Source organism: Chelonus insularis, unplaced genomic scaffold, assembly GCF_013357705.1.
Source record: "Chelonus insularis isolate UGA/USDA-ARS -01 unplaced genomic scaffold, ASM1335770v1 contig_133_pilon, whole genome shotgun sequence".
Classification (NCBI taxonomy): domain Eukaryota; kingdom Metazoa; phylum Arthropoda; class Insecta; order Hymenoptera; family Braconidae; genus Chelonus; species Chelonus insularis.
The window spans coordinates 326,429-347,507 of record NW_023276374.1 but is presented as its reverse complement, the minus strand read 5'-3'; the positions used below and the strand labels follow the sequence as shown (position 1 = coordinate 347,507).

General features: G+C 30.8%; 2 protein-coding genes across 2 annotated transcripts; one reads left to right on the top strand and one right to left on the bottom strand.

Moving 5' to 3' along the window:
- Positions 1–22: 22 nt before the first annotated feature.
- Positions 23–7,262, bottom strand: LOC118074229 (uncharacterized). Its single transcript, XM_035095295.1, has 8 exons — positions 7,141–7,262; positions 3,303–3,400; positions 2,896–2,997; positions 1,938–2,720; positions 1,689–1,873; positions 1,195–1,623; positions 855–1,106; positions 23–772 (listed from the first exon to the last, which is right to left on the bottom strand). Exons 2-8 carry the CDS (start codon positions 3,391–3,393, stop codon positions 425–427), a joined length of 2,190 nt encoding a protein of 729 aa, XP_034951186.1. The 5' UTR covers positions 3,394–3,400; positions 7,141–7,262; the 3' UTR covers positions 23–424.
- A 3,065-nt stretch (positions 7,263–10,327) lies between these two features.
- Positions 10,328–20,843, top strand: LOC118074232 (uncharacterized). The gene is made up of 8 exons (XM_035095298.1): positions 10,328–10,883; positions 16,654–16,890; positions 17,003–17,115; positions 17,376–17,485; positions 17,715–17,933; positions 18,460–18,606; positions 19,293–19,515; positions 20,323–20,843. Exons 1-8 carry the CDS (start codon positions 10,788–10,790, stop codon positions 20,525–20,527), a joined length of 1,350 nt encoding a protein of 449 aa, XP_034951189.1. The 5' UTR covers positions 10,328–10,787; the 3' UTR covers positions 20,528–20,843.
- The last annotated feature ends 236 nt before the right edge of the window (positions 20,844–21,079 follow it).

Here is a 21,079-nt window from a genome sequence, read left to right as displayed (position 1 = left end):
TGATAAATATTAAGATGATTCATGATTTTTGTTTTTCCTAATTAGTTACCAATTAAAATTAATTAATATATAATAATATTCAATTTTTGATAGTAGAAGTTTGAAGGTGCATGTCAAATTTTATCCAATTATTTACGGGTGTTATCAATATTAAAATAATCATGATGACCCCTATAAGAAATATCATCATATCTTTCAATACAGTAATAATTAATGGAAATAAAATTAATATGTAATGTAATATCATTTGTTATTTTGTACATCAAACTAGAATAAAATACTGTATGAAATAGAAAAAATTATCTATCAAGATATCTATAACTCGTTACTCAGGCACAGTATAAAAATCGTACAATTTTAATTAATATCAAGTGTAAATAAATTCTTTGTTCTATCAAAAATTATTATAAAATTGTTTTATGTATTAAGTTCCTTTAGGTAAATCATAAGATTTGTCTCTTTTAATTCTTTGGATTTTCATATAAAATGTACCAGCACTCATTGTAGAGGCAACAATAATACCTAACATTAGTGTGAAAGATGTGTAAAATCCTTCATAACTCATACAAATATTTTTAACAATACTTATTTCTTGAATTGCATTATTCTCTAAGTTTTCTAGCGACTGAGTGGATGCTAAACTCAAATCATCTGGCATTATTACTCTGAAACCACGTTTCATACGTACTGGTTCTGATAGAGCACCATAATAAGATGTGTTACTTGGTATCCACGATATTTCTCTTCTTCTTCTCCTACCAGGTTCAATTTGCTGTAAAATATTTTTTAATTAGTGTAAAATGTATTTAAATTTTTATTCAAATTGTCGATGATCAGATGGCAAATATTTTTACCTGATTTTCATCAGGACAAGCTTCACAATTCGTCTTACAGAGCTCTACATTGCATTCAATGAAAAGATCCATCACATCAGGAAATTTGAAAGCCTGGAAGAAAGCGTAAGCTATTATTGAAGCACCAGTGTTTCCAGTGTCATTTGTTTTCTGGAAAGCACCGAAGAGCTTAGGCTTCAAGATACATCCACGTTCATCAGTAAGTTGAACGACATTCGTAGATGATTCATCTCGAGCAATACAATCTCGAACCTAAAGAATAATTTTTTCAAGTTATGAGATGTTTTTATAGAAAGATTATTATAATATTATAATATTATTTATATTTCATAATTCTTACTTGAAGATCGAACCCAGGGTCACCTTCAACAGACACAACAAGAGTCATTGGCTCTCCAATTTTAACAAGACCTGTAGCAGCTGGAGCAAATGGACCTTTTCCTACTTGAATATCAAGTTTGGCTGTGGCAGTGTCACCACTGAATGTTACAATTTCTTGATTCAACATATCTACTGACAGGCTCACTGTTAGAGGTTTTTTAATATTTCCTTCCCAAAGGCACCTAACTCTTCTGACTGTATCCCATACTTCCTGAATTCCAGGCTCGTTTTGAAGTACTAAAACATTTTCTAAGTAAGCCTGACCTGCTTCTCCTTCAAAATCATTGATAAATTCAGTTCCACAAGAGTCTAAACTCACTGTGAATGAATATTTAGTTTGACCAGAGTTTTCATTAACGTATCTACATTCTGGCATCATATAGAAGCCCTGTAAAAATGATTCGCATGAATTTTTTCTGGCTATATAGTTAAATACTAAAAAAAAAAAATTACCTTAGAGTAAATAACACCATCGAATGGTCGATTAAATTCGATATCAATAGTCATCATTGTTTTACTACATTGGACTTGCAGTTCATGAATATGAGGAGGATGTTTAAGGTCATCATCAGCTGTAGTATCACCTCCTGGACCACTACCAGGTGCAGTTGTTCCCGTATTACCACCTCCAGTAGGTCCTGAGGATGTACATTTATTGTGAAATAGAAAAATTTATAATTTTTAAAATTTTAATTAATCTACCTGATGGTCCTGTTGGTCCAGTAGGACCGCCAGTTGTTGGACCTCCTCCTGGTGTACCACCAGTTGTTGGACGTCCTCCTGGTGTACCACCAGTTGTTGGACGTCCTCCTGGAGTGCCACCAGCTGTTGGACGTCCTCCTGGAGTGCCACCAGCTGTTGGACGTCCTCCTAAAGTTCCACCAGTTGTTGGACCTCCACCGGAAGCAGATCCTCCAGGAGTTGAAGGACGACCTGTTGGAGTGGGAAAGCCGGGAGTTGGAGTTTGGGAAGGATATCCATAGGAATTTGTGGGTGATGACGGATATCCTCCAGAAGATGGATATCCTCCAGAAGATGGATATCCTCCAGATGATGGATATCCACCAGTAGGTGTTTGAAAAGTGGGAGATGGTGTTGGAAAGCCGGGTGTCGGTGATGGTGGTGTTGGATAACCTCCGTAAGTTGGCTGTCCTGAAGATGGTCTAGACTGGCCAGATGGATATCCATAAGTTGCTGAAGGTGGAACATATGTTGTGGATGATCCAGGAAAATTAGATGAACTAAAAGTTCCAGTAAAAGGTCTCGGAGTCGTCGTACTACCGAAATTGGGTGTGGGACTTTGAGGAATGTAAGTTGGCCTTGGAGTAGTACCATAAGTAGGACTAGATGGTTGATAGTTGGTTACTTCATTAAGACTTGGAGATGGAGATTGGGCTGGTGTTGAAGCTGGTTGAAAAGGTCTTGGTCTTTCCAATGGCCCTCGACCTCCGAACGGTGGTAAATATCCATTACTCTCTTGTCTCGCTATTCAACAGGGAATGTGATGATTAACGAAACATACAATTACTTTCGCTCAAGATTAAACATTAACGAATTAGTCAAATATTCTAGTAGACTTTCATGTGTCATTTAATGTTTTAAGATCAATTGACAAGATTTAAACTCATTATTCTCATCTTTTGGAAGGATGTCAACCTACTTCTACGTACTCCTTGTCGATAAATGCCTTGAATCCATTCTAGAAGATTCCTTGCCATTACATCTGCTGAACTTTCTGTGTCTCTTGTATGCCGCGTGAGTTCTAAACAAAAATAATTCATTTAAAACCACACAATGCACATAAAACATCGAGTTTATGAAAACAAATTAATCTTAAATTCAAGAAATGATAATTAATTCATCATTATGTTTTTTCTTCATTTCTTTTATAACATTTAACATGTTTTTATTATTAATTATATATTAATATAAATAAAAATATATACTAAGTATTTAATTAATCTTATCTCATGATCATCATCAAAGTTTCATTTTTGTTTGCATCAAGCCAATAATACATGTGAGACAGTATGAATTACATTAATAATAATTACAAGTGGATCTTACCAGAGAATGATGTGAATTTACCATTGTAATGATTCTCCTCTGCAGACACCAAAACTAGCAGAGCAGACAGTAGCGCTGCTAGGTACCTCATGACGTTCCTGGGAAGTAAAGAAAAGGTAAGACATTATAATCGTAGTGCGTTGTCACGGAGATTACACAATATTTTTGTAGCGACTATCGATCATCGCAGAGATCATTTGTGAGAAAGTAGAAAGCGAATATCAGATATTATGAAATGTGAAGCCTTGAACAGCAAATTTCAAAGGTAGTATAGGAAGAGAAAAAAGTCTATTATAACATACTAATAAAACTTTAAAGTGGTAGACGGAGTTAACATTTATTAGAGATTTGCAATTGCCATCTGGTGACGACGTGGAATACATCAGTATGAAGAAAAACAAAAATAAAAGTGCAAAAGAAAATAAAGATGATGTCGCCGATAACTTTCACTGTCAAAGGGTATAACTTTCGTTTCATGACCTTGATGTACTGTTTATCCCGGTTAAAACAGCTTTTCTCTTGAGTTAACTATTATTCAATCGCTTTGCTGCTGAAGATCTGTACTTCATGTGGATTTACGAGCATCCGCAAACTCCCACGAGTCGCTGTTGTGTCGAAGTTAGTAAAGGAGGAAGAAGAAACGCTATGGGTTCGAAGAGTCAAGCAAGGAATCGTGCGAGCGTCGTACGAGGTGAAAGGTGAAAGTCGCATCGAGTAGACTCATCTCAGCACGATCTTCTAATGTCTGTGGTCGTGAAAATCCAACTAGCGTGATGCATATCCTGACTATAAAGCGGACAAGTCTAAGAAAAAGATTAATTTTACATTTTAAGTTGTTTCCATCCAGTGAAATATTTACAGAGTCATGAAATTTTTTGCAGTCACACGTGTTTCACTATATATACATGTACATACAATATGTCCATGTAGGAAGCTAGTTTATGTCTTCCACTGTTTGTAGCTCCTGAAGGTATCATTGTAAAATGTTTTTATTGCTAACTAAGTCATTTGAAAGTAGGTCTTTCGAGCCAATAATTCAATTCAAGTATTGTTTTATATTGGCTGGAAAATTTAAATTGGAAATAGTTTTCTCTAAATACTGGTAATATAAATCTGAAAGTCTAGTAGGTAATTTAACTGTGTATAGTCTATTTGCCAATTAACACTCGAGAAGCTCTGATGAAGTCAATTTGCGCAACTGAGAAAAGGGTTATCATCTTGAGTTAATAATCGTATCATTGTACCGTGGGCGTACGCTACAGCAACGTAATTATCGTGCGAATTCGTGATACTTGCTACCGACACTACGGGAACGGGTTGATGCTTTGTGGTATGTCGTCTATCTCATGGCTGCTTGGTAATATTTGATGTGGTAAGCCATGGAGGGATTCAAGTGTGTATACCGTGACTGTACCAAGAAGATGATGCTCGACAAACTCGAAAGCAGTCCCTGTAATCATTTCCACGTTTCGCTCATTTGTTTTTAATGTCTTTCATAACGTCAACGCGGTCAGGATGCAAGTAGATTACTTTGTTTCTGTGTGTTAATTTTATTTTATTTCAAATATAAAACTTTAAATAGCTAAATTTACAATGAATGAATTACAATTCAATTGTGGTTAAATAAATCTTATTGAGATCAAATAAATTGTTTAATGGATAGCAATCATCTTTTCTTCTTTTTTTCTCTGTTACAGATGGGTGTTATATATTCTTGAACCAGTTGCATAATTTATTTAACACTAATTAATGTTAATTTATTCCAATGGAAAAATTGTAAGAAAGTATTATGATTTTATGGAGCATTTATTTAATTCTTCTTTTCTGTTCAGTATCTGAATGCTGAATCTTCAAAAAATTTCTACAAGACATGTCAAGTGTTTCTCAGACATTTCTATTACAAAAAAACATCTTTGTGAAATGTAAGATACGTCACAGTGCTACATAATACTGTAATCATGACGATAAACTTGAAAAATGCTTAAAGTTAAATGCTTGAAAGTTATCTCTATGAAGATGATGCAGTTAAAACTGTGTAATAAATGGCCGTGGCACAATTTGTTTGTGAATCTTCGGAGGGGAAAAGATAAGAGTTCTTACCACCATTGGGTATCCGCAGATTGGCATTGAAGATGATGAAGATGAAAACACGATTTACTACTGATAACTACAGGCGTTGTCACGCCGAACAAACCACAATCATTCAGAGTAGAGTAAAGTTTCAGAAGTTTAGCATGAAATAGAGAAAGGACAGATAAGGTCGTCTTATTTTTTTTCTCTCTTTTTTTAATTTTACTAAATTACTGAAACTATTCTGTAACTACTTCCGGACTAACGACAGCTCGTTGTTGTCAGTTAATTATTCATGCTCTCGAACTTTACAGGAAATTTCATCATACCTTTGCGAATGAGGAGTAAAAAAAATAGAAATTTTATTTAATAAATTCATTCATCTTCTATTCAACTAAATTATTTAATGAGCTGGTAATAGATGAGATCGACAACATTGAGAAAAAATTTCTACTTCATATGGCTTCAACAAAAGAACTTTCATGATTATATCTATTCTTTAAACAAACAAATATACTTATATATTTCAGATAAATAATTATTATTATTGAGTATCTGTATTTGGTAGTTGCTACAACGACATGATATTTTCTTCAGCTTCAAATGAAATCTCTTTAAAGAAGACCATTTTTTATACTCAAGAAAGTGAAGAAGATCGACGTTTGGTCAGACATCGAAGATTAACATAGAAAATCAGCTTGAGGAATGAAGCCTTGATAAATAATTTCTTTAAGACTTTCCTTCAACAGGTGTCCTATTGACCGTTTTGACCAGCGATCGATGTCAATTCAATTGAGTGAGATTTCTTATATGCAACAAATGTAATAAGAAACGAAAGTCTTGTGAGTTCTTGCGAAGATGCTACATCTGATTATATATAGCGATGAAACATTCCACATATGAGATATACACCATATTAAAAACATTGATGATCCTCATCATCATCAAGATAGCTTGACCTTTTGAATTTAGCAACCGAGTTAGCAAATACTCAACTAATTGTCATAGCAATTGATTTTTTACTCGGACCATTCGTAAATAAAAATCAAGTGTTCACGAATGCAGATCGAGAATAATTGAATAGTGTTTACAATTAACCTTTTCTCAACGAGGTTTTCTACTTGGACTTCTCTCGAACGTGTCAGAAGTGATTTTCGTCAGTCTAACAAAATACATGTGCCCATGTAATCGTGAGAATTACGTCTGTGAATCATTACAACATCTTGCAATATTTGTTCATAAAAAATTGATTTCATACACACGGCATTGTCATTACTTATGTATTATTACTTATTTGCTATTTATACTCATTTTAACAAGGTTTTGTAATATACAAGTTTGATAAAAACTAAATTTAGTAAGAAAATGTAATAATACTTAATATCAATGAATAGTAATGACAAAATTGGAAAAACACTTTTGAAAATTAATAGTAATTTAAAAGTACATAAAAATATTGACACGTCAAATAGAATATTTATTTTTATTTTATGTTATTTTTACTGCAATGAATTAATGGATAATATATATATATATGAGAGAAGATTAAAAAGAAGATCCTTTAAAAAGGTAGTAAAATTATTCGAAAATAACTTTCAGTTTAATTACAAAAATAAAATATACAACAAGGAAACAGAAAAATGAATTATATTGAAATTGATATGATTTCTAAATGGTGCAAAAAATGTAAGTAGTAAAAAATGATGTTTTCAAGCATGAAAAATGAAGATTGATTGATGCAATTAAAAAGAAATTGAAACCAACTTACGTGAATAATTTAACTAATGTTAAATAAGGATGAGTTGTGGTAAATAAGATCCAGGATATTCAGAAATCCTTGTAAATCGCGTAACGAGAGCAATGACTGACTTGCTTATTGTGAGAAAGGTGAGAGTGAATAGCTGAGAGCATCTTCATTCGAGCTTTATATAGGTATTGTATCCCCTTACTTCTAGTCTGGCTGTAGAAAGAGGACCATCGCCACCACTTTGACGGTCTTCTTCGTCGACATTGGCGGCATTTTAAATACACCAGGAGATTCGGCTTAATATTTAACACTACCAACATCTGCAAGTATATATTATTTTCTATCTGTTCTCAGATTAAAACGATCTGATAATGAGACATGAATTGCAAAACTCAATTACCATTTGTTCTGATTTTTTTCTTATATTTTTATCATCATAACAATAATTGATATGGGTAATTTAATTTTGCAAATGAGATTAATCTCGAGTAAGTGCGAATTGTATAATAGAGAATAGACGTTTATGGATTGACTTGTAAAAAAGTAATTATGATAATCTGCAAATCTTAATGCGAATAATGTTTATGTGTTTACCGCCTTTCCACATCTTTATTCCACTAAGAGTATAGCCTTCAATTATAATTTTTCAACCTCAAAAGAAACATAAAAAGACAGAATATTTTAGTTTTTGTGATTTACAACTAATTTTTCGCATTTTAATGCTATAAAATTATATGATAGACTTATGACTTTTTCATGAGTTAAGTTACAATATTTTAAATAAGTTTTTTTTCTCTCATAATATTAAAAGAAAAATTCCCAAACCGTAACGTTTCAATTAAATATAGATAATATTTGTAAAATTATTCTTTTGCTTGTCAATGAGTACTCATTCGATTGCTAATTCATTTGAAATTATTTCTGAATGAGTAGTTGCAGGCATAATATTCAATTTCACTGATCGTTGATATTTTAATGAAGCTACATTGTATTAAACTAATAAAAAAGTAAATGAAGAATTGGACATGTAAAAAATTTTCTATGCAGTGTAATTATTCTACCAATCATATATGCTTTAAGCCTTAAGCAATATTACTCTCTTGGGGCCTTATATGCTCATCGTATTCCATTTCTTTTGTAATAATTTTCACTGTCCTGCTTTCTAAAATTGTATTGTGGTATCGACGAAGAAAAATTTTTGGCACTCATTTAAAGGATCCAAAACCGGAAATTAAATTTTTAAAAATAATTTATTATTATCAAAGGATAAAAATAATCTTGTTGTCTCTCGATAAATACTCATAAGTGTCATAAGCAAGTGGCGTTTGAAAGCGTATTGCATCATAATTTTTTCAGAATAGTGTTCAAAGCCCTCTAGGCTCAATAGGAATTATCTTCATCAATTTATTACAGCTAAGGAGAAAGGTATAATGGCTTAAATGATCAAATTTTTAAAATATTCAAATTGTCAACGTTTATACTCGTTAACAGGATACTTTACCAGATAATTGATAAAAAATTGAAATTGAAAAAAAAAAAATTAATCACTGTTATTCAAATAATGTACTCAAATTGTGCTTTTTAAACTTCATCCCAATGATAGTAACCAATTTTGGGCTAAAAATAAAGTATAATAATTTCATGATAATAAAATAATATTATATCATAGTAACTCGAAATATTTCTTTTTTCTAAAGCATCATATATGTATATTGAGTATCTGTATGTTTTATTATTTTAAACCGAAATATCCTTATATATTTTTATTATTTCCACCTTTTAGACTGGACAAGTGACTTTCACCAGACCAGATTATTCTGATACCTCTAATTAACACATATCTACACTAATTTGAAATACATATTCTGGGAGCCGACTGTCTATTTCTATTTAAAAGAAATGATATAGTCTCTTTGACGTATTACATAATTTTACGTAGGTTCATCCAGGTATACCACAATAATTCTTGTATAATATTTAAAAATCTTCTTGTGTGTATACTTACAATCATATTAAGATGATATGGTAATACTTTTGTGTTCTCACGATGACGAAATTCACAAACAATAATTTTATTACGTCATCATTCATCACTATTAAATCTTTAAGTGTTCAAGAAAATGTTGATCTTCACAGATAAGTCTAAATCAATAGTCTACTTCCATTTTAAACTACTCAGGTACAATTTGCATTTCTACTCACACGGAAGTGATCTCTTCTTTTCTGTACTAATTCTCTCTTGAACAAATAACTTACTCCTAGGCAAATTATATTAGCACAGATTTTCTACTTCTCTTTTGCTCAATTATTTGCTAGATAAACCCTTCAACAGAAAAAAATAATATTATGTAATTAAATAAGAACATATAAATAGTTTTATTTATTCTAGTTAAAAAAAATTAAAAAAATAGAAATTTATCATTCCTGTTGATTAACAAATTCTATTTAATTAGTCTAAATAGGTTTATGATAATTTTCACCTATTGATGACAATTCTTTTTTTATTGTGCTATCTAAATAGTTGGGTAATAAATCAACTATAGACACATCTATAGATTTTCTTTTACATAAAATTATTTAATTGACTTGAGTAATATCTTTTTATTAAATTTTTTTTTTTTTTATAATAAAAATTAATCAAACAGTTGATGGACCAATAAACACTCATTTTCGTACTTCAAATAATGCTTAAACAAATTTTCTCCATATATAGCACAGTAATAATTAAAATTATTATTTGTCTATCATTTTGAAATAAATTAATCATTAGTAGTCATTTGTCAAGAATTTCTCTACATAAAATTATATCATTATTATTTAATTAAATGATATTAAATATTACTGAAACTAAATAATTATTATCTATAAGATAATATTATTTTCATTAAAGAAACCACAATCAACTAAGATAATCCAAAGACCTTGATTTAGATTTTAAATCTTAGTTATGAAATTCATAGGTAAGTAGACTCTTTTTATCCAGATATTATGAATTACAATATAATATATTAATGAATAATAACTTTTTGTTTTAGGATTTTAAACTCAACGTGGAAAAATTCTTCTTTATCCAGGATCAACTCTTTATTGAAATCCTGAATGACTTGACATCATGAAGATGGCGACAGGTATCTCGTTGAAATCACCAACTGGTAGAGTCTCAAATTCTTCAGTGGAAATAATGTTGGAATTCTTGCCACCAGAATGGGCCTTACGTAGTGGTCCCAACTGGTAGTATATCCCCTCTACTGGATGAAGTACGAGGCCGAACAAACGAAGTGGAGCCAAGTGGAAACCAGTGGAAACCTTCGAGTGCCTTCGACTCATCCAGAGCGATTCCACTCTCTCACCTGTGCAGTAGTAACGGATAATCCAACATAGTAATTCCAAAACTCATTTCATTCCTGAAATTTTATTTAAAATTTCCCGACAGTAAATTCATTTTTACTTTACGAGGAAACATTGATTTGAGTTTCATGTGAAAGAATTTAATACGATATGACGATTCCGAGGAATAACGATGGAAATGTGACGTGAAAGTCAAGTTTTTGGTGTTGAATATTATCTAACTGGATTGTTGAAGGTCAGAAAGTATTAGATAATACATAGTTTAAAGTGCTGCAAGGACAAAAAAGATTATAAAAAAAAATATATATATTTTAATAAGAATGATGAGATTAAGGATGTCAGTGTTACAAGTAAGACAATTTAGTTGCATTTTACTCAACATGTGGTTGCTGTTTGTTGTCTTAGGACTTGCTCAGGTAATGTATTGCGGGGAATTATCTTGATTTTAATTATAGAATAACAAAAAGTGTAATATATATTCAGGATTACTCATTTTCGAACTGACGTCAGACATTCTTAGAGTTTTTTAACTAAGGAGTATCTTTCTTCGTTAATAATTTATACTTTTTATTAACTTATCAATACTTAAAAAATGAAAAGAAAAGTATTTACGAAAATGAAAAATATGTGTATATAATAATAATATATAATATTTATAAATAATTGAATAGTCATTTGTAATCGTTTATTATTATCTGCCTCATATTAGTCATGTAATGAATAATTGAAGATGCTGAAGTTTCTTTTACCATCAACAAACATTTCTTAATCACTAATAATTATTCAAAATCAACATAGTTGTAGACTATATGCTTTTATAATTAAATAAATTTCAGTTGAAGAATTTTGAAAATAAGTTTATGTTTTGAAAAATCTTTATTCTGTACATATTTCATATGGATACATATATGGACTTCTACAGAAGTTGAAAAACGTCAAGGATTGTAAGAAAGATAACTCACGAAGGTCTAGTAGACTCGTGCGCACGTGGTACTTAGCTCCAATACAAATCTTAGCCTTTATGAATATATAGTCAAGGCTCACGATTCCAAAGAAATCACCAGACCAATCCTTGACTATTTAAATGATTGGATAACTCAACCTACACGTCTGCCCACGATTTCATTTTTTTCATTCATAATTTTTATTCTTGATTATTTTGAAATATTTACCTTTTATTATTTATCATCGTTCTTTTTTGGAGACAAAGCATTATATTTGTCCAACCGGCTTCTAAGGGATTCAGAGGTCGGCTATGCCGTTCTCCTTGAGATGCGACAGCTTTGCATGTAAAAAAATTCAGCAAGGATTTAGAACGCGAGAGATTCGTGACGATGTGGTGACTCCTTATTATGCTTGTATTTTTCATGCTATCATTACCACCATAATAATAATCATCATCGTCATCATCATTGCTGTTAACCCATTGCATAACGTTATAGCTTTTAAAACACAGAAAGAGCTCGAGGTTAATGCCCGAATTTATTTATCAGAGGTTAAAGAGAATATTATAAAATAGCAATTTATAATGATGAATCAAAATTTAAGAGGCAACTAACAGAAACATTTATTACTCTATAAATATAAACAATCGTGGAAATTATCTTTTTATGGTGAGAAAAAGACTCTTTTTCCGATATAATATATTTAAACGATTAATTGCATCTAAAAGTAAGAAATATTGATAAATCATAGTCGGATAAATATTTTTTATCTTACTTTGGAGAAGCTACTTTTTACGAGCGATTAAAATCCAGATTTATTGACGTACTTATTTATTTATCAGACGAAGTAAGATATGATCAAGAAGTAAGGACAATTACTCGAGCGTAGGAGAGTCGTCGCATATCCATTGCAGTCGACAAATCGAAGTTGTTGGCGAAGCTAAGGCAAATTTATAACTCGTTTAGTTTGGTGAGCTTGTAGAAGAGAAAGAACAAAGAAGAGTGAATAGAATGCAATATTGCACGAGTACTATATGACTACGAGAAAGCCTAAGTCGTAAACGCAACGTCTCCCCACCCAACTTCAATCTCTTCAAGACCTCTCTTGTATCTCGATACCATCTTCCTCTTTTCCTTCTATTTTTACGTTCTCCTTTTACTTTGGCTCTTTACGGCACCTCAAATCAAACAAATCACCTGCCAAGATATCTTCTAAGGATAATACAAGAGAATTCGACTGCTTCAGCCATTTGGAGTCTAATGATTTGCAACATTCAAGTGGGTTCTTCCTTTTATGGATACACAGGGTCTCTATCTCCAAAACCAGTTTTACTCTCTCACTCGTACAATGAGACTTTCGCTCTCCTCAAGACACAAGCGTCTGCACTTTGGTTAAGGTGCAATGACTCTTCAGAACGCACAGCTCTTTACTGAGAATACCTTCCTAAAATCATCTTAATAAATTTCGAGTATGTTTGAGAATTGATTGCTATTAATGCCTTTCTTAAAGCAAACCATTTAACAAGTCAAACTCACTATTTACTCAAGAATGTGGATAAAGAGAAATTTTTGTATTTTCTTTTCTGCCAAATTGTTAGTAATTTTGTCAATTAGTGCTTTTCTATCGGCTTTTCTTAATTCCATATCATCATACGGGTGAATTTCTAATTCTAAAAATTCTATTTTGACCAGATGCACCAATAATTAATTCAGTGTAACTAATAATTAACAATTTAAATTCAATACTGACCCACCACAGTAAGAATAATCATTACAAATAGATAGGAATTTAAGATAATATTTTTAATTGTAAATATATGCGAATATTAATGTATTAATTACCGATAAATAATTCAATACACTTTCATATAATCAGAGTTTTATATATATGTATATGTTTTTGAGAGTTCTTTTTAGAGTGTAATTAATTTTTTTTTATACTACAAAAAAAGAAAGTTTGAATTAATTACTTTCATTGAATTAAACAAAAACTTTTAATTTTCTTAGAAAGTTACTAAAATTCAAAAAATATTCATCTTTTATTTAAACCTCTTTATAGATCATTTATTTAAAACCAAAACATTAATCATGTTTAAGTCATTCTCTTCACTGATATATTACTATTTATTTTGCAATTAAGCCTCTAGATACTCTTTTTAGTGTAGTTATTCAACATCAATAAAAAATGTTCCCTTTGAGTTAAAAATATCTCTACTTACACTTAAAAGTATGAAAACAAAAACAGAATTAAGCTTTAGTTAAGGTAGCATTTATGTGAAAGAAACGTGTATTTAGGTGATATAAAAAATTTTTTATTCAGATAATTTTCACCTTCTCAAATATATCCTCAGGTACAAAATGTCAGTTTTTAGGCTGATGGGTTTGCATTGAGACAAGAATCTTTGCGCTTCGTATGCTGCTCTCATGATCGTAGTAATTTAATGTAATTCACTTTCACCTCGTCGATAACACATGAGCACGTGTGCTCACTATCAAACTTGACGTGTTGGTGTCAACAAAAAAATAATTAAATAAAATTGAACCAACAAGATTTATAATAAATGAATAAAAAGAGATAGAAATTGCAATGAGCTCGTTCCACTTTCTGTATATTTTTACACACTCACGCTCTCGCTTTTTTATATACCGGCATAAATATTTTTCGATGAATGAACTCACAAGGATGACGACGACGACGATGAATAGTTCAAACATGCTAGGATTAATCTCACAAATAGACGGAAGTTTGCATCATTGCAAGAGAAAGTTGAAAATGCATTTAATTATAAAAAATAAAGAAATTTTTTTATTTAAATAATATTGACATTTCATTCGAGTGAACATGAACAGCTCTGAAAACATGCTTGCAAAAATAGATATGTTATCATTGGCAACTTACCAGTTTGTTGATTGAGAAAAAATTTATTGATAACTACTTAGTGGTTCGTAACAGTATAAGAGATATTTTAAACAGATTGCTATTAAACTAGTTCATATAACTGTGAAATATTTTTGTCAAGATTATTAGACAGATTTATCCATAAATGAACTTGCAACCGAAAGAATAAATAAAAAGCTGTTATTGAATGTTATTACAGCTATTCAGTTACCATCAATCTATTCAATGAAACCGCAATGTAGACATAATATAATGCTTGAAAACTATAATAAACGATAAAAAATTTAGCACAAAAAGAAAGCACAATACAATTACTCAAGAAAATTCATGAAAAGAATTTTAATTTTAACGATTTTCTACATCTCGTTGGAAAAATTTTTCTCTCGAGTCCGCTATTTTCATGCGCGGGAACCGGAACGTATCCTTCGTTTGCCCACATCTTTTATCCACGCAGATGATTATCTTGGTAAAAATTTCAATCCGTTATTGAAAACTACTGAAGAAATTAAACGGCATAAGTTACCATCATAACCACGCCTTTGTACATATCATTGAAGGGTAAATCACAATATCAAAGACATTATACGGAGGATAAGAAGTGGGTTGTTTGACTATCGAGTCGACTGAAATTGAAAGTTGGCGTGGGTTAACGGACGTAGGTTGGTCGGCATGCCATGAGCGACGAGTTGCGAACCAGTCCAAGCCTAGTTAAGTATAAAAAGATGGTAACGGTCAGCAGTTCTCGCTAAAGAAACCAGTCTAGATGATTAACAAATCTCCTAAATGATGTTAACTACTAAATGGATGAATTCCAACTTATCCGAACCAGTTATTATCTTACATTTATCAGAATTATGTATTCATTTTTAAATAGACTATTTTTTTCTTATTTCTCATGTGGTGAAAAGTAAAAATAACAAATTGCTTAAATAAATTAATAAAAATATTATAAATTACAAATATTAGAATAAAGGTCAATGTGTTGGTTTTAATTAACGAATCTTTTTAAATTCTTGAATATAATATTTATTGAATTTTTTATTTTATGATACAGCACAGTGAATCCAAAACTGGTCCAACTAATTTAAATAGCAAATTAAACTTTCGACTTGTCAATTGAATTTCGCGAAAATAATCGATTAAAGAGAATGGTGTCTCAGTAGAGAGTTCTTTCTGGCACAAAAATTGTGATATTTCTATGAATGGATGTTGTTCTGCAAAATTTGTCAAGATGTTATATCGTAGTTTGTAATGATAAGTGGAATAGTTGTTAAGTTATGGTACTCTATTTAGAAAAGATAGGTGGTCAAGTTAAGTTTCAGCATTGAATGATACTTTTTATGTATGTAAAGTTGGTAGTTACTAATGTCTAAAGTCATATTCTAAAATCAGGAGTTCATTAGGTATAATGATGAGAAACATATTTCACTTGTACAGGAGAAATTTAAATAGAATGCTTAGCTTTTTTTATCATTGAAATAAAATTTGCGAATTTTTTTTATTTCAACATACGTTTAAAAAATTCGTAAATCATATTTTATGATACTCAATAATATTAGTCTTTGAAAAAAAAATAAAGATGGAAAGAAATTTTGATGTTTAATAGTCTAGACGAAAAATGTACGTGTAGCTTCACCATCTACAGTGGAATTGTAAGGCTAATTTTAAGTGGCTATAAAGTATGAACAAACTATTGGAAAAAAATGAACTACAGCTTAAAATGTGTTGGAGTATATATCTCGTTGATCGTATATTTTGACAGATTCTTTTACGAACAATTTATCGGCTAAATGAATATTGTTTGGCAGCATGAATATCCCAGTTAAGATCCAAAGAATTTACGTTACACTGAAGCAATTATTTAAATAATTGTAATTTATTTTTTAGTCATTAAAAAATTAACATTAATTTATTAAATTAAAAATATAAAAGTAATGAACCAACTACTATTTTTCTATTTCATGTTGGAACGTAATAATTAACTGATACTTTTCTATCAGATGTGATACTGATATCCATATTAGTTCAATAATTCTTTCCGGAAATGGTTCCTTTTTCACGATAAATTTTTTTATTGCGGAAATAGTTTAATATCTTGCTTCAAGCATGTAAAATTATTCAAGATTTATTTTACAAATGACTGAACAATTTTCTTCGGTTCATTATCGCTTATTTCCTTCATGAAATCATTGAATACTTAAGCTACCTCTCTTAAAGTTGTTAAATAAAATTTCCAAAAGCAGGAAAATAATCTGGAAACAATGTAACATCACATGCGGTAGTGAATTAATCAAATCTTTTTCATAAAAACTTCATTGTCTGATTAATTTATTATGGTTCCAGGTCAGTGGGCAACTACTGGATACGGAGTTTCAACCAACAGTGACAGCAACATGTAAAGCAGGCTATATGACAATCAGATTGAACCTAAATGACAGCTTCGTTGGAGCTATGCATGCAAGAGATTACAGAACACCACAATGTATGGTGGCTGGGAATGGATCCAAGCAGGCCACTCTTGGAATTAATCTTTTAGCTCCACATGGTGCTCCAGACTACTGTGGTGTCCTTGTTAATAATGTCAGTTTTTATATTATGCCTTTCATTCATTCTATATCCATCTCATATCCTCTTATATTATTATCTTTTACTCAACTTATTTTCATATAAATCAATTTTATGGTAATTCCAGAGTACAGAGGAAAGATCACTTCCTATCGCTGTTAGAATACATAAGACCCTAGAACTTGCAGATGATAAGTTTTATGTGATCACATGCGGCAAGGCAGGATTTAAAAATGCCAAGTGAGTACTATGAGTCAATTACAACTTTTATAATTATCATTATTTATTTACTTTTTTATATTTATTTCTTAAAACCGTGCCTCCAAGCTATTTCAAAACTATTAAAAATTTTTTTTTTTTCTCAAGTAATTGACTAGTAACAAATAAAAATCACTATATATAAAAATTTTTAAATCGATCGTTAGGAAGTAATAAATAGTTGAGAAAAAGGGAACCGTTAAAAGGAGCAAATAAATATATAGAAAAAATTTTTCTTGCAGAAACGAAACATCTTTAGTGTCGCTGCGTCTTCTTGACGGTGGTCGTCGCGTGCAGGAGGCAATCTACGGTCACAACTATACACTCCGGGCGGAAATATCGCGGCCCGATGGTTCGTATTTTTATTTACTATTATCATCATAATCCTAACAACGTTTGCTCGTTCCACGGGAATGCGTCTATAGCATCCGGATATGTTAGTAAGAAAGAAAAAGGTGAAAGAGAGGAAAAGAAAAAGAAAGGAAAAAAGATAAGAGAGCGAGAAACAAATAAATAAATATATAAAAATACTAGATATTTATCCATTGTATAATCAATTCGTCTTTACGTGATCACCACAGGAATGTACGGGATCAAGGTGAAGTCATGCTTTGCATTCAACAAGCGAAACAGCAGTGTTCAACTGATCGATGATCGAGGATGCCCAGTAAAAACAAGAGTTATTACTAAATTTATTTATGATCTTAACACCGGAACTGCTGATGCAACTTTGTTCTCAATGTTTCGCTTTCCGGAGAGTCCTCAAGTACATTTTCAATGTGATATTGCAGTTTGTAGAGGTATATATATATATATATATTCATTAATTATGATGTTTACGATATAAAAAAAAATAACCTGGTTTTTCTATTACGTAATTTTGTTATTTTTCATTGAGCTATCACAAGAATGTATAATTCTATTTTTTATTATTATTATAATGATAAAATTCATGAAGAGTATAGCGTACAGTTGTTGGCATATTAAAAACATTTATTGGCACCTATTCCTGCTAACTCTGACTCATCGATTTATTTAAGATGTCAATAATGAAACCTCTGCCAACAACGGTTTTGTGTTCTCATATTTGAAGAAAAATATTTTTATTTCTTAGCTATTTTCTGTTATCTGCTCTTAACGTGTAAAATCACTTTATTCCGTTTTAATTTAAAATGAAGATGCTATAATTTTATTATGTTATAACTCATCATATTTTGATAATTGAAACAAGTTAAATATAGAAAAGAGAAAATCCATCTTATAAACGAATATGATAAAATGATCGGAAAAAAAAGGATAAATGATGAAGAATTTTATTACAAACAGGAAGTTGTGGAGTACCAGTTTGTGAAGGTGATGAAGACTTGGGTCTTAAAACTGGTTCCGGCTCGGGAGGACAAAGCGTGACTGGTGAAGAAGGAGTTTTGCTAGCTGGAAATAGCGTTTTTGTTCTAAATCCTGGAGAAACACCTGGTAATTTCTTAACTTAATATTATTTTTAAAAATATTACAAACTAACTTTACATGTTGGACATGAAGGTAAATATTTTTTTATTGGAGAAAATGGATAACGAGCTATTGTGTATTGCATCTTTTTTCAACGTTTGCCTTGTTGTCTAATATGTATAGAACAAACATTACAAACACATAATAAGATAACATTCCTGACGACTCTTTATGTTTGTTATATTGACTACTAACTACGTAAAGTCTTACACGTAAATCAGATCAGATGCATGTATTTTATCTGTGGTTTGAATACTAATGAACTACTCTACTGTCCTACCTGACCTCAAATTAGTCCAGTTATTTAACTGAAATATTGTGAAAACATTAAAAATAAAATTGAAATAGTTCATCGGCTACTTTTTATAGAAAAAAATTGATAGGAAATATTAAGAAAACTTTTTAAAATTTTTTTAAAGTATTTAATTAATGATAAAACAATAACCCTGTCAAGTTTATTCATTTCTACATCTTCGAACCGGTAAGGGCGTGGTAGCCGCTGGGGAAGTTTGAAACTTCCTCCTCTTTAACAAATGTACTATTTGAATAACACAATCTCCATTGCAGTCAAATGAGATAACTCAGCTACTGAATATAAAATTGTGGAATTATAATGATAATATTCTAAACGAAAAAAAATCCTTTGTTTCCAGTTGTTCAAACGTTGTATGATGATGGCGCGGTGCATCCTCAGTGGCTGTTGTGGTTAGCAGTTGCATTTGGAATTCTCTTCCTCATCATGCTGATCATCAACATATTCTTATGTTCAGCAATGACATGTAGTTGTGCACGGACAGAAATAATTGAAAAAGAGCCATCGATTATTGAAGATTATGATCCCTATAGAAGCTGGCCAGGATCACAGTATGGCTCGAGGTACGGTTATTTTCTTCTTTTATTTACATTCTAACACTCTTATGCAAATAAAGTTGATTATACATTTTTTTGCTGTAAAGGTCTGAAGTTTGAGGCTTTTGAAAGACTGTAATTTTCATGACTAATCGGATTTAAATTTTCAGAAGGTGTAATTTTAACCCACCAAGTTAATTGTTCATTTTTTTTTTATACTGATTCTGTAAAATAGGAAAAAATTCAAAAAGATAAATTACTTTAAAAAATGGCTAAAATAATTTTCTATTCAAGTAAAATAGTTAGCTATAAATATATTTTTTCTTAAATTATTGAGTTAAGAAAAATTGAATCTGATACTTTAGCTCAGTGATATAAATGCGGAAATGGTGAAACAGTTAATTAATTGTACGCGATGCAATCTAAGAGACAGATTCTAACTATTTGTGGGTAACAAGTATTGGATAAAGTGACGGTGCAGATGTATAATTCATAGCTGGACACGCAAGGCGAGGTGTATCGTAGCTTGATACAGAGCAAAAGGGTTGCTATATTCTTACATACATACCATAACGGTTTGCCGATCCGGTGAATTATAACAGGCACGCGTTGGAAAAGCTGTGTGTGACGTTTTACAATCAATATAATTAAATAGTATTTTATATTTTTTATTCTGTAGTATCATAAACTTTGTATGCATTGTTACGAATTGATTCACACATAGATTCAGATCCTGATTGACAATGGAACGAGTTAAATTCAAATGAAATTTCTTGCTTGAGTATCAGACAAGAAAACCAACCGTCTCCGAATGATAGTTTATGATTCTTTCAGATACTCATTGAACGGTAAACCAGGCTATCCATCTGGAGGATCGACTATGAACTCAACAAGATCGATATCAACAAATAGCGACCATTATGCAATCGTTCAGTCACGCCCTGGAAGCAGATACTCTGGACCCGGACATAAGCATCATCATCATCATCATCACAGAGGACCGCCATCAAATATTGGCTCTCATTACTCTGCCAAGTAATATGCTTGAGGCTTTCTAGAGTGATTTATAATATACAAGTAACTGAAGTAAGAAGAAATGTTGAAGACAATGTTAACAGTTATTGCATTGATAAAAAACTAATAACTAGCAGTTAATGATAATATTATTAATAATTTCATAAGTAATAAATTAGTATACGTAATTTTAAGTTATTTCTAGTTAAGATTGTTTAATACATTTGTACATAAATTAACAGATAACTTTTGATAAATTAATTTTTTCATTACATATCTCATAAGAAAGAACATGAGTTAAATAAATTGATTGGATTATAGACGACTTAAAAAATCATTTTATTTTATTTTTTTATAATTATTTAAGATTTTTTTTTAATGTTGAATCTTAATTAAACAATGTATAATTTATTCAATTAAATTGCAAATATTTCATAGTTTGTTATTGTTGATACGTCATTGACTAGTAAATATTAGTAATACCTATTGAGCGTGATTGCATAATAAAAATTATTCAATTGAAGTATTAAAAAAAAAATCATAATAATAAATGTACTATTTGTTAATAATTTTTTGA

Excerpts from the sequence above, each read along its gene's own strand:
- LOC118074229 (XM_035095295.1), bottom strand. The coding sequence starts at position 3,393 with ATGAGGTACCTAGCAGCGCTACTGTCTGCTCTGCTAGTTTTGGTGTCT. Across the intron at positions 2,721-2,895 it reads TCGACAAGGAGTACGTAGAA|CGAGACAAGAGAGTAATGGA; the intron begins GTAGGTTGACAT and ends CCTGTTGAATAG. Across the intron at positions 773-854 it reads CTTGTCCTGATGAAAATCAG|CAAATTGAACCTGGTAGGAG; the intron begins GTAAAAATATTT and ends AATATTTTACAG.
- LOC118074232 (XM_035095298.1), top strand. The coding sequence starts at position 10,788 with ATGATGAGATTAAGGATGTCAGTGTTACAAGTAAGACAATTTAGTTGC. Across the intron at positions 17,116-17,375 it reads GCAGGATTTAAAAATGCCAA|AAACGAAACATCTTTAGTGT; the intron begins GTGAGTACTATG and ends TTTTTCTTGCAG. Across the intron at positions 17,486-17,714 it reads GGAAATATCGCGGCCCGATG|GAATGTACGGGATCAAGGTG; the intron begins GTTCGTATTTTT and ends TGATCACCACAG.